Here is a 14,264-nt window from a genome sequence, read left to right on the forward strand (position 1 = left end):
GAGGGATCTTTCACCGAAGAGTGCAAAGCCATCTGGCGGTAAACACGAATACCGTCTAATTCTCTAATCTAACCTAACCTGCTCGAGAACTCGAGCTGTTCGCTGTTCAAGCTGTTGAGGTTGAGATACATCAAGATACGTGCGGACGAGGACCGGCTGGCATATATTCTAATTTAGCATAGCGATTTTTTCGCATTTTTATACATATCGAGATAAACACAATTGATAAAGAATGACTGCTTTCGAAGGTATGACGTATGGCGCGTTTAGCAAATTACTTGTGTTATAATTTAGCTTGTGCAAAATGTCAGTTTACTTGTGTCAATTTGCGCAATAATTGTTATATCCTTGTATCATTTTCTATCACAATTATATATTAATCTTTTTTACGTTTTAGAAATGGGTGTTTTGCCAGAAATAGCAAAAGCTATTGATGAGATGGATTGGACGTAAGTAAAGATAGGATCAAAAGACGTAACTTTACGATTAAAAAGTGACATATCAGAGAAAGAGAGAGAGAGAGAGAGAACAGATAATATTATTAGTCTCAAAAACATATAAATTGCAGACTACCAACAGATGTTCAAGCCGAAGCTATCCCATTGATTCTGGGTGGTGGCGATGTACTCATGGCTGCAGAAACTGGTAGTGGAAAAACTGGTGCTTTCTGTTTGCCTATTTTGCAAACAGTTTGGGAGACTCTTAAAGATTTGGAGTCTGGAAAAGGAGCTGGAACTGCTGTAGTTCAACAACGTATGCATTAAATATTGACAAAAGTGCAAATTTACAAAACTTGTCGAAAGTAGTACAAATATTTTATTTTTTATAGCGACACATTGGGGACTGAGTCTCTTTGATAGAGGACATGCCATGGCAGTAACGCTGGATGGTTTAAGATGTCAGAGTAGAGAACAAAAAGAATGGCATGGTTGTCGTGCAAATAAAGGGGTATCGGGAAGCGGCAAGTATTTTTTCGAAGCAACGGTCACTGACGAGGGTTTATGCCGAGTTGGCTGGTCTACGTCTCAGGCAAGCATTTTCATAAGTGATACAATAATCATCGTTCTAAATTACTATCGATTATGATTGAGATTCATTAAGAATTTTTTTATTCTTGGAATAGGCTGCTTTAGATTTAGGAACAGATAAATTCGGTTATGGATTTGGTGGTACGGGAAAGAAATCGAATGCGAAGCAATTCGATAACTATGGAGAGGCCTTTGGGATGCATGACGTGATCGGATGTTTCCTTGATTTGGTGAAGGGCGAAATAAAATTTACCAAGAACGGCGTAGATTTGGGTGTCGCATTTACATTAAATGCACAGCAAAAATCACAGACTTATTATCCCGCTGTCGTGTTGAAAAACGCTGAGATGGCCTTCAATTTTGGAGCGCAATCGTTTAAGCATCCACCCCCAAATGACTATGTAGCTGTATCGTCGGCTCCAAAAGAATCTGTCAAGTACAATCCTGTTAACAGCAATCAGAGCTCTAACGAAAGCGATAAACCGAGAAATAACGCACCTCAGGCGATCATCATGGAACCTTCTCGTGAATTAGCTGAACAAACTTACAATCAAATTCAGAAGGTGAGAATTCAAATAAACTTACCATCGAGACTATACCCTATCGTTCAAAAGTTTGGAAGCACTACCTTCTTAAGAAAAACACAACAGTGATGCCAATAAAATTCTTTAAATGAAATTTTTCCTCAAAAAATGATTACAAACAAGTAATACTGTGTTTAATAATTAAAACATACACAGTAAAGTTTCTCATATATGACGTTTTTCTTTACAAGTTGACACCATTGTTGGTTTTCTTAAAAAGGTAGTTCTTAAAAAGTCTTGTAAACTTTTGAACTGTAGTGTATATATGATTTTAACAAAGTAGCCTTATTATTTTTTAGTTCAAGACACATTTAAAGGATCCGATGATCAGAGAACTGCTTGTTATTGGTGGAGTAAACGTAAAAGAGCAGATTGCTACTTTGAATTCTGGCGTGGACATAGTAGTTGCGACTCCCGGACGATTAGAGGATCTCATACAAGGCGGTTATTTGTTGTTAACACATTGCAGGTAATTTATGATTTAACTCCAAAGAGAAATAACACCAGGTCGATATAAACTGTAAATTAATATATTTTAAGGTTTTTTGTGCTGGACGAAGCTGACGGTCTACTAAACCAAGGTTACACCGAACTTATCGATCGTCTGCACAGACAAATCCCGAAAATTACATCTGACGGCAAGAGATTGCAAATGATCGTGTGCTCGGCGACATTACACTCATTCGACGTTAAAAAGATGGCCGTAAGTATCTGATGGCACGAAATGTATCTGCATCATTCAATATAATTGTGTAATATATAAGTAAGTGTACGTACGAATTTTGAGCGTTTGATTTTTACTGCAGGAACGTTTGATGCATTTCCCAACTTGGGTAGATTTAAAGGGCGAAGATGCAGTACCCGAGACCGTACATCATATCGTAGTGATGGTAGACCCGCAGAAGGACAAATCGTGGCGTGACTTGAGGCATGGCATAGAAACTGACGGCGTGCACGAGAGAGACGAGATGAATAGAACAAATGATATTGCCTGTTAGACAATTGTCTTAATCGCTAGATAATAATCCCATTCTCACGCGATAAAAATAACAAGAGCGATAACAAGATATGATTATGTTTGTCTAATAATTACGTTTGTCCTACAGGCTCGTTGTCAGAGGCTGTGAAGATACTAAAGGGAGAGTACTGCATTCGCGCTATTAAAGAACATAACATGGATCGGGCATTGATATTCTGCAGAACAAAACTCGATTGCGATAATCTCGAGAGGTATCTGCAGAAATCCGGTCGACAGAAGTTCTCGTGCGTATGTCTGCATGGAGACAGGAAGCCCGCAGAGCGTAAGGCTAATTTGGAAAAGTTTAAACGTCAAGAGGTGAAATTTTTGATCTGCACCGATGTAGCTGCTAGAGGATTGGATATCACCGGTCTGCCTTTTAGTGAGTAATTATTTGGACAAAATCACCCGAAAGCAACAACACGGTACTTATTTTTGCACTATTTTTTTAGTGATAAATGTGACTTTGCCCGATGAGAAGTCCAATTATGTGCATCGCATTGGAAGAGTTGGTAGAGCTGAAAGAATGGGTCTGGCTATTTCTTTAGTCAGTAGTGTCCCAGAAAAGGTATGGTATCACGGCTCCTGGTGCCCTTCTCACGGAAGAAATTGCAACAACACCAACTTGACTGATCAAGGTGGCTGTTGCATATGGTACAATGAACCTCGGGTAAGGCTCGAATATAATCTACTCTTGATTTGAGACAAGAAAATTGTATATAAAACTTAATTAATGGATGAGTATTTATAACTAACTGATGTTTTCACAGTACTTGGCAGAAATTGAAGATCATTTGAATGTGACGATTCAACAAGTCAGTCCGGACATAAAAGTGCCAATGAACGAGTTTGATGGAAAAGTTACGTATGGCGAAAAAAAAATGGCAATGGGTATGTAATATTGTTTTTCATTTATGTTACAATAAACAATTATTATATAAAACAAAAATAAGGGCTCTTCTTCGCTATTTCTTTCTTGAATAAGTAACAAAAATGTTTTTTGTCAATTGTTATACGTCTGTGTATCTTACAGGTTCTAATTACGAAAATCATGTCCAACAAATGGCTCCTGTTGTGGCCGAGTTAGCTGCGCTGGAATCTCGAGCGCAACTTACGTTTTTAAAGACGCACATAGCGGAGCGTTAAAGAAATACTCAATTGAAGATATTAACTGAAATTCTAATCGAGTCTCGCAGTTCTAGTAATATAGAATTCTATTCCAATCATAAATGTTAAAGAAAATTAATTAACGTTATTATAATTAATTTATGTTATGATATTTATGTTATAATATTTTAATATGATCTATCTAAAAATCTGTTTTATCTATCATTGCTATTATTTTTTTTTTCTTGTATTTATGAACATTTCCAAAGCTTCTTTTGCATTTGTAACAAATCATGGCATATTGCATAATAAACATATAAGTGTAGTAGAAAAAAATATAACTGTTTCTTTCTTGTGTGTGATACATTAAAATGATATGCGATAAAAAATAGATATGCCCTATGAAAATTGCACCTGAACGCTAATTGCCACAGAGGCATCTGCCATTCACGGCATATTAAGACATCGGTAAGTATTTATTGTATTGTTATATCCTCAATAATTATATCATCATTTTACACATCATTTTAGTTACACAAACGTATGATACAATGGCTCTCCCTTTTTACTCTTGTAATTTTTCTCCATATATATATATATATATACACACACACACAGAGCAGTTCTTTTCCGCTGACTTGTCTTTTTTTATTTCCGCGAATTCGGAAGTGCGCGAACGCGAGTGACAGTATGCGGAGCGCGAGTGAGTTTTTATGTTACGGCGTGACATTTTATGTTACGTTTTGCACACTCACTTGCGTTCGCGCACTTCTAAATTCGCGGGAAGTAAAAGGAGACAAGCTAGCGGAAAAGAACTGCTGTATGTGTTTATGCGTGCTTATATTGTTTGTGCATACGCGTTTTTCTTTTCGGTATTTATAATATATATAATATATTACGTACGCTTAGAATTTACTAAATGACTTCTGTTTAATTACACATAATAATTTATACACATAACTCTTATATATTCTCGAAAGCAATGGTAAACGACTAAAGTTATACAGTATACAAATCATACTGTTCTCTTCTCGCCGCAACTCGGATACAGCGTGTTTTCGGTTTTCTTTTTTTTTTCTTCGTTTTTAACATGTTAAAGAGTCCTACATCTTGCGCGCGATGAATTTATCGTGTCCGTCTCTTTTTCACACACGTAACGAACGAGAGACACGCGCGTCTCTTTACGTTTATAAAGATTCATTTCTCCCTTTCCTCTTTCTCTTGCGCAGTTAGTACAACGAATGTTAATTAAATCTTTATTCGCTAAATCAATTTATTAATCCATTAGCCTTAAGACTTTATGTAAACATTTCTTGTTCTCTTCTCGCCTCTCATATTCAGCAGACAGTCATCACAGAATGAGAATGAAATATTTTCCTCGTAATCTAGTAACACGTTTAACGCAGTCATGCACATAGTCCCATATACATCTGAAATACACGCAACCATTCAAACCGTGCGATTGATTCAATGAATTGCATATATATATATATCTATATATATATATATATATGTTTTATTTATATTCTACTTGTGTTCGTTCCACGATCCACATTCGAATGGCACCATCAGATATACAACGATATACACGCATGCTAAGTGCCTTTAACCATATGTATTTGATCATTTGCGTACTTTTACACGGCAGCATTATATAGTTTTTTCATCTGTATTAATTGCACTGTACGCAAGGTACTATTGATTCACCTCATCTCGTTCTTCCTTCTTCCTCTCTCGCTCTCTCTCTTCACACATTAATGTAACTCCTCTCGACGGAATTACAAGTCACAGTGGCGAGAGTACAAAGTTGATGAAAATCGTGGCACGAACAATATGAATTTGATTTCCTAACGAATTTCACAAGTCGCGCAATCATTCACATCGCGTTTGCTCTTACTCGACTTGTGTCGAGTCAGTCACTCCTAAATTAGTATAGCACTTATTAAATGTCACTATCAAAGAGATACCTTCTTTCACACTTTCATCTCTCTCTCTCTTGCACCGATAGTAATAATAGTAATAATAATAATAATAATAATAATAATAATCCATCTTTAAGTCTTCAGCTAGACATCTTTCTAAGAGACACGCAATAACGAATAATTTAATGATACGAGAGAAAACGGGGTACGAGGGGACGTAGTTATATTGACGAGTTTGGTAATTTTCCTTTCTTTCTTTTTTTTGGTTTCTTTTCTTTCACGTTTTCTTCTCACATTCACGCGCAATAATAATTACGTGATCCATCGTTTTTCTTATAGCGATTTGGATTAAAAGTGATTATCTTTACGGAACGACGTTGTATTCGTCAGTCTCTTCCGATCGTGATTCTTTACTTTAATCGCGTCTTATAATCTATCCTACTGGATATATTTTCTTTTTTTTATAAGATCAATAAACCCCATTTCTCTTTCACTCTCTCTCTCTCTCTCTCTCTCTCTCTCTCTCTCTCTCTCTCTCTCTCTCTCTCTCTCTCTCTCTCTCTCTTTCACACTCTCTTTTTTTCTCCGTATATAATATCTCCCTTATAATATATACCATTAAACGCGCGATGATGTATATTTGACGGCGATACTTTACGCTTTATAAAAATGTGGAGCCCAGCGAACCGCTATCGAAGACAAGAAAAAGTCAAATTCCAAATAGCACTGACGATCGTTCACCACACATATATCCTTATAGAAATGACATCATTTCGATTAATTACTTAATTTCTAGAATAGATAACGCGCTCGAGGCACAAGTAGCTTCTTTCTCTTGCTTCTCAATTTTTTTCTAAAACGGCGGAGCAATCTCACATTAGAAAATTATTATAAACATGATATGATATACAACGGAAAGAAAAGTAAAAAAAAAATATATACTGCATGTGTATTCTTTGATACCTCATATATCTCTGTATGTGTGTGTGTGTGTGCGTGCGCGCGCTCGCGTGTGTGTGTGAGATCAAATTTAATTTTATCTTTATTTTATCTACTATTTTAAATTAAAAATTCGTGGCTAGAATATGAAACGTAAAATCGCTCCGCGTTTACCTATAGGAACAGAATCAAATTTTTCGACAAATGAATTAATGAAACGACTTGTGTGAGGAAAAAACTATAGAAAGGCACGATCCACTATGGAACCATGGTGGAACCATGATATAGATACAAGATAATGGAACATTTCCTTTCCTCTCCGTGAATGGAAGAGCGATAAGATAGTGCACTAGCCCAGCTCCGAAAGATTGTGCCACATTTGGACGATTTCATCGAGATATCGATTCGAACCGAAATAAATTCGCATCTTCCATGGAAACGTTCGCTCGTTCCATATATTTCAGTTAGCTGCCAAGTTCTATACATATGTATATATATATATATATGCGTCGCTTTCAATATTTTTAAAATTTTAATAAATATAACGAATATATATTTATATATATATGTGTGTGTGTGTGTGTGTGTGTGTGTGTGTACATCACATATCGGACTAAACGATAACATCACCGAATATACAATCTCTGTTCCTGATCCCGTCGATGAAACCATCCAAGAAGAAAGTATATCTGACATTATTCCGCAGCTCACTGTTTAAAACTAATCGTCGGATACGATTTATTCGTGACAAATGGTAACGTGGAAACGTAAGCGCATGCTCTATACAATTTTATCTCACCTGTATTCTTATGCATTCGCTTTTAACGTTCAGAGTGAAAGACGCACTAGTGTTTGCCATAAAATTAGATTTTTCGTTTTTCTTTTTCTGAAAAAATCGCAAAGAAACTCTCTCTCTTGATTACTCTTCTCAAGATTAATAAATGCATTATATATATATATATATATATATATATATATATATATATATATAAAACTAGGATATAAAATTCCGCCATAAATCTCTTATAAAAGCAAAATCGCGCTCACGTAAACTTTCGAGATTTTGTGCATAATTTTTAACTCGATTCTGCAAATCTCGTCGACACTAGAATTACGAAGAACCCGCTCAAGCTGCTACTTTCAGTAGGTCAGCTCCTAACAATGACCGTCACGACAGTCGCCCATCACAATGACAATAATAATTAATATTTTAACGATACTATTCGTTTTTAATAAGATTCGACAATGCGAGGAGATTGTTTATCGAATAACAGCGTAATGACTATGATTTGTTCGTGATTTAATCTTGACCGTGGCACGCAACATCCAATTGCCGCGATATGGTAGATGTAGTTTCGTACGCTCTTATTGGAAATGCATAACGTTCTCGAATTCCGAAGCTAATAGGATCATTGGATAATCAAATATTTTTAATTGTTTTCAACTGTTAACTGTATTATTTAGACTGAGAGTTGCATTACTAATCCAGATTAGCGATCTCCGACGTCAATACTTTTCCAAAAAGAAGAAAAAAAATAATCAAGCATCAATTCTAATATTTCGGACATAATTTTAGACGTTTCCTTTTTGAAACTCTTGTATTGTCTTTCCATTAGCTGTTTCTTTTTCTACATTAGGAGGGAATAGACTAAACCAAAATTGGCGAGTTAGCGCAACTGAGCCACGAACCGCAAAATTCTGACACAGATAGTTACGTGCAATAGCTTGTAATTACGGCTCCTTGTTAACACTGTTACTTCGGATCTCCTTATATTCTCGTTTACGTTACGCTAATTCCAATTGCACACGTGTCTACTTTCACTTTCGCTATTTAAGGCTACATAATCGGCAACGTGGTCCACAAAGAATATTGCTAAAGACGAAACAATAATGCGCTTCGCGGGCAACGTGCTGCATTTATTATCTTCCTTATTTTTTATCGACGATTGGCGTTTGTATCGCGTAATACCGCATTGCTTTCTTATATGTTGCCCATTATCGGCTTAAATCACACTCATGATCGCCACAAGACGCTCGTTGCTGTATCTCGCGTTCGATCATCAACAGGTGACGGCGTTTCATCGATTCGATGCGACTTTCCCTGACATTACCGGTCGCTCGTCACTCACCCGCGATTCAAATTACAAGACTCGCAATTTTGAACGGGTCCGAAATCACGTCATCGCTTTCCCTCGATAACACAGACTCTGTGACACTGTCGTATTTACAAATAATAATAAATCTGCGCAAATTACGATATATTTCGCATACAGTACACGCATGTCCATTTTTCTTCTTACGTACGATAAAAGAAAAGAAAACTTGTGCGATCTCGGTGTCTATGTATATGTAATATATGTATATGTCGCGCTATATATACATATATAGTCGCGGCCACGTAAATCAGCTATTTATTCGGCACATCGCATCGTCTACCTCACTTTTGCGTACACGCATACTCGCACGCACACATACAAATGATACATTATACACTCATGAATTCTTTCTTTTTCATGGTCTGTGAATAATAACGACATTGTCCTTGCGTGTCACGCACACTCACACACGCACACAATACACACAAAACGTACATACTGTCGTGGCCAGTAGCATGGACAACAGAAATCCGTCATTACGTGACTTCGATTTATCTCCTGTTCGCGCTAATTTATTTCCGTTCGACGTCGCTACATAAACCTCTCGAATTCAGAAAATAGGGCGTACCCGTTACTTGTTCTCTTCTACTATGGAAGAAGAGAAGAGAAAAGAGGAGAAGGGAAAGAAATGTAGGCATGAAAATACTTATTACTCGTTATATTCGCTTTCATTTGACTTTGTGCCGAATGTGAACAATCAAGTTTCACGAAAATTTGCTAGATAATAATCGCGAAGAGATTCTCTCCTTCTCTCTCTCTCTCTCTCTCTCTCTCTCTCCCCCCCCCCCTATCAGTCGTAGTAAAAATAACGTTTCGCGAACTTATAAATAATGTTACAAACTATGACTTGTCTGTACGGTCCGTACTTATATACGATAAAAGTGCAAATTAGACACGTGACATTAAGACGACCGATTTATTTCCTTTCTTCGCTGAACATTGCGATATCAATGATTTTTATTCTTCCATCTTTATAAGAATACGCTAAAATTCTTCGAACATAATTCTACCATTCTTTAGCCCATTCTTTAACCCGTTGCCAAGTAAATGAAATAAGACATGACGCAAAGCGCAGAGAGGAATTTTGCTTCGCGATGTTTACGGTCGATTTTTTGGTATCATGCTTCACGTACTTGTACTCGTACATCGATATCGTATGAAGTTACAGTTACGTAGTTGTAGACACGTCGGCATGTAGAGGATACCTGTTATGTAATGCCACGAGATTCCTATATTCTCGTCGGGTTACGGTGAAAAGTGTAAGAGTCGCGCGCGAGATATTAATGTAACAAGTTGAGCGGACAAAATACAGTGTAATGTCATTGAATAAAATAGCGAGATAAAGAAGAAGATAGAGTTGCGTAGGCATTTGTAAAAAAACAAGACTAAGATTCCTTAAACCTTAAAAATAATCTTGCGAAACAAACCGAAACGTAGCCGTTTCAATTGGCACGACAAAAAGATTAGACTATAAAATATTACAAAAACACGATTAACAATCAGTTAATAAAGAAAGACAGAAATAACGGTCGAGTGTATTACAGTATGTTACACAAAACCCTCGGAAACTCGCTCATTTCATATTTCTTAATTCTTATTTTACTTGCTTCGATTTGATTCCCATTATTTATGCGATAAATCGGTACTCACGACAAGTCGGTAATCGGCTAATATTAACCCTTCGTTTACAACATGCAAAAAAGATTCTTTTAAATTAGACTATTGGAAACAAGATAGATTGCGATTATAAACTGTTCATGAACTATCAGAATTTGCAACATTAATAGCTACAGTAAGAATTAATCACGAAAGAAACTTTAATCAATTCAAAACTAAAATTTTACTGTAAATGGTTCAACTTTTGCTAGATCCTTGTGTCAATATATAGTTAAGAGATTAACCGAACAATGCGTGTGTGAAGTGTGTGCGTGTGTGTGTATGCGAGCGTGCTGTGCGCAATTTTATGGGATTCTTTTCTGTTTCGATTATACCGAAAACTCTTATAAGCGACGACGAGATATACGACGATGTGTATGTACGTATGTATGTACATATGGAGAACGTACCAGTGATATTATATCGTATACGCACATGCATAATCCTCTAAACTCGCGACGCAAGCACACAATGATATACGCACATAGACCAAGGATGCCCGATTCTTCTAGAACAAGAATGAAGTCGATAATTGACAATGTAAATGTGCGAGGACTCATTCGTCGAAATCTTCCTTTTCTTTCCAATATATCATTATCCAAGCTAGTAAGATTATATTATTCTTTAATCCTAATTATTTATGCGTTATGTTATTTCTCTTCATTAATACAATCGCGGCCAATCTTTTTTCTCTTAATGCATGCCAAATTTTCAGACTTAATACATATCTCTCACAAAAAAATATATGTATGTATGTATAGTTTCATCGTTTTATAAAATTATTATATACAATTATAAATTTGTGATTATTTATTTTTAAATACTGTAGCGAAAAAATATTTGATTTCCGTATTTCAATAGGAAAGTGACTGGAGTAGCCGCTAATTAGCCGTCTTCAAACTGCGTTGCTTGATCTATGTATATACGTCATTAGCGCGCAAGCATTTCGTTATTTTTCGATACTAAAGTATAATGAAAATCGAGGGAAAGTTGACATGGCTTATCGCACACGGGATGTTCAAGTAGCGACGACGAGGAAAGTGGGATGTATTTGTAGTGGCAATGCGCAAGCAATAAGATTTTCTCGCACATCGGCCTTTGTCTCGTTTCGGGATTCGTAAAAACGATCGATAGCGTGATCGATACCGTTCGATCAGGAACGTAAAAATTTGTACACTTTACCACGTATCATCGAGACGCGACAATTTCTCTGAAAAAGAATGCGAGATGCGAATTCCAGGGCGAAAGAAAAACGATTACCCTTACACAAGTCTCGAAACGCCGTGCGCGTGCAATGTATCGCAAAATTATACTTACGTGCGTAGCAACAAAGAACTTGAACGTGGCACATTTCTTACGTGGGCTAGGGCTAGGATATACAGACGATTGCTACTGCGGGTAGCGCGCGTGCCTAAGTACAGAGAAATTAAAAAAGTAACTCGATTTACGGTTTATATATACATATATATATATATATATATCCATATACATATATGCACATATATATGTATGTATAAAATCGGTGAAAAAAAGGGAAATCCATATCCGTGAAAGATCTCGATCGTAAAAAACGTATGTTAAAACGATGAGAATCCGTGGACGGTCACCATGTACATATACTCGATACATAGTTATATAATTAAAACGCTCTTCGAAATACTGTAAAATCTCACAAAATACTCTTCTCGTAAAAAGGACGCGGCTGAGACTCCTACAGGTCGGGCCAATGTAATAATAAAAAGAATCGAGATTCGGAAGTCGAAGGCTCAACAAAAGAAAACGAAGAAAATAAGAGACGCGGAGATTCTAAGCGAGATGTACGGAGGGGAGCGAGGCAAAAGTATAGCGGAGATTCGGAAACGAGTAAGGAGGAAAGTCAAAAACGATAAAAGTTCTTTCTTTTTTTTTCTTCTTTTTTTACCGGAGAGGTTCGCCTAAGTCTTAGGAAACATCCTTAACTCTAATCTGAACGATAATTCACGTCAAGAGTGTGTTGAACGAAGAGGATCGTCCCTCGAATCACATCCGACGACGACGTTGGCCCACGCTTATGACAGGATTCGCGCGTACCGCCACGAAGCGGAATAACGTGCGAGAGGAATAAAATTAACGAGGTAATGGTTCACACGCGCGATCAAACGGCGCGAGAGAGCGTTTCGAATCCCGCCGTCGTTCGGATACGACGACGAGCGTTCAGCACACTCTTTCATCTAACTCAAAGGAGAGTCGAGTGATCGAGAATACGCCCGCTTGGAGAAACCGCTCGTTCGTGTTCATCGAACTGCGCGATTCACGCTGTGCTAGGACACGCGGGATCGACGTGTCGACGCGCGGTCATCTCGCGTCGTGCCTCGCTCGCTCGCGGTTTGGCGCGAATTTATTCCGCGCGAGCGCGAGAAGGAACTCGCTTCATACGCGACAGACAGATTCTATTCGCACAGCGGAGAGTTGATCGCGGCAGTGCGGCGGTGCAGCGTATCGCCGTACTGACTCTCGTCTGTCTCTGAATCTCGTCGACGAGGGGAAGCGCGATCGATTCGCGCAGAGTCACTCTCAGGGTCCACTGACGCGCTCTCGACAGACGCGATCGTTCTTCGCGGACTACGGCTTTTCGCCGGCTTTTCTGGACTGGCGAACAAGTCCTACGCGTTACCTGAATACGCCCAGGCATGTGGAACTCTCGCGAGTCCTCGCGTGGCCACGGTTCACGGCCACAGCTCGCTCGCTCATTTGATTCGCAGTGGCTGCAACGACTCGAGATGCAGCACGAGCCGTGTGACCGTCAGGTTAACGAATGATGACAGGAGACGTCGGCAGGAACGAAGTCACAAGAGCTCGTATTGGCGCAGGTGCATCCGCTGGATGATGTCCCGGCAATCGTTGAACACTCTCTTGATGTTTTCCGTGTCGACGGCACACGTGAAATGCGGGTAACAGTAGTGCTTGCCGTCGCCGCTCGCCGTACTTATGCGCTATAAAGACAAGCGAGTCGCAACAACGTCAGAATATCTTGGACGCGAATAACTTCGGTCGAGAACAACCGCGATGATCGATCAGCGACCAACGCGTGTATTACTATTACATGCATTATACTTACGAGAAACTCGTCTCTAATAAAGTACTTGGCCCTTATGACGTCCGGCAGTTCCGAAGGATCCGCCGCCATCCCGGGCTCGACCGGTGTTTGGTAGCGCGCGAATTCCGGGAAATAATCCTCTAGTTTGTGCTTGCCCGCCTTGACCTTTTCCGCTAATAGATCTTGCTTGTTTAGAAACAAGATCACCGAGATCGTGCGGAGCCACCTGCGAGAAAAGAGATAACGATCGTCAGAATCGTCGGGATATCGATACGATATATCGCGAATTTTAAAGATGCCTGGCCGTAAGGTAGAAATCGGAGCTGCATACCGATTGTTCCAGATACTTTTGAAGAGATCGAGACTCTCCCTGAGTCTCAACTTTGTAGGGTCTTCCCTGAGTACCATATTATAACTACTACACGCCGTGACGAATATAATCGCCGTAACGTCGTTGAAGCACTGTATCCATTTTCTTCTCTCGTCACGCTGGCCACCGACGTCGAACATGCTGTAAAAGCGGAGAAACGTTCAATAAAATAAGAACCTAACTGCGGCATCGCGAACCGCGTCTAACGATCCATGCCCTTACCGCAGTCCTTATCCGTTTAGGACCGTTCGGAGAATTAACACTGATATTACAAAAAGCTAAGCCGCATTTCCAAGTCCTTTGACTTCTTATAGATCTTCGTTGAAAATAGATGTGTCCAACCGTTTTAGAATTTATATCACGGTATTATATATCGGATTTTCTTAAGAAGATACTCGACGTTTTTAA

At 38.5% G+C, this 14,264-nt stretch overlaps 2 protein-coding genes across 2 annotated transcripts in view; one reads left to right on the plus strand and one right to left on the minus strand.

Annotated features, from left to right (window-relative positions):
• The first annotated feature begins 81 nt into the window (after positions 1-81).
• Positions 82-4,128, plus strand: Ddx1 (ATP-dependent RNA helicase Ddx1). The gene is made up of 12 exons (XM_071706967.1): positions 82-248; positions 398-449; positions 569-753; positions 830-1,029; positions 1,124-1,591; positions 1,912-2,081; positions 2,153-2,315; positions 2,419-2,605; positions 2,719-3,012; positions 3,083-3,300; positions 3,401-3,521; positions 3,664-4,128. The coding sequence occupies exons 1-12, from the start codon at positions 233-235 to the stop codon at positions 3,774-3,776; spliced, it is 2,187 nt and encodes a 728-aa protein (XP_071563068.1). The 5' UTR covers positions 82-232; the 3' UTR covers positions 3,777-4,128.
• Positions 4,129-4,194: 66 nt separating this feature from the next.
• Positions 4,195-14,264, minus strand: part of Galphas (G protein alpha s subunit) — a 33,571-nt gene continuing 23,501 nt past the window's right edge. The window contains exons 8-10 of the mRNA XM_071706975.1: positions 13,818-13,997; positions 13,508-13,712; positions 4,195-13,382 (exon numbers count right to left, since the gene is read on the minus strand). Of these exons, the coding sequence (XP_071563076.1) occupies positions 13,236-13,382; positions 13,508-13,712; positions 13,818-13,997 (532 nt within the window). The 3' untranslated portion in view covers positions 4,195-13,235. The remainder of the gene's footprint in view (positions 13,383-13,507; positions 13,713-13,817; positions 13,998-14,264) is intronic.

This window comes from Temnothorax nylanderi, unplaced genomic scaffold (assembly GCF_030848795.1).
Source record: "Temnothorax nylanderi isolate EJ_2023f unplaced genomic scaffold, tnyl_v1.0 TNYL_tig0054_pilon, whole genome shotgun sequence".
NCBI lineage: Eukaryota > Metazoa > Arthropoda > Insecta > Hymenoptera > Formicidae > Temnothorax > Temnothorax nylanderi.

What these genes read in the sequence shown, in the direction of transcription:
- Ddx1 (XM_071706967.1), top strand. An exon ending in AACTGCTGTAGTTCAACAAC is followed by an intron (nt 754 to 829) that starts GTATGCATTAAA and finishes TATTTTTTATAG; the next exon opens with CGACACATTGGGGACTGAGT. An exon ending in TCGACGTTAAAAAGATGGCC is followed by an intron (nt 2,316 to 2,418) that starts GTAAGTATCTGA and finishes TTTTTACTGCAG; the next exon opens with GAACGTTTGATGCATTTCCC.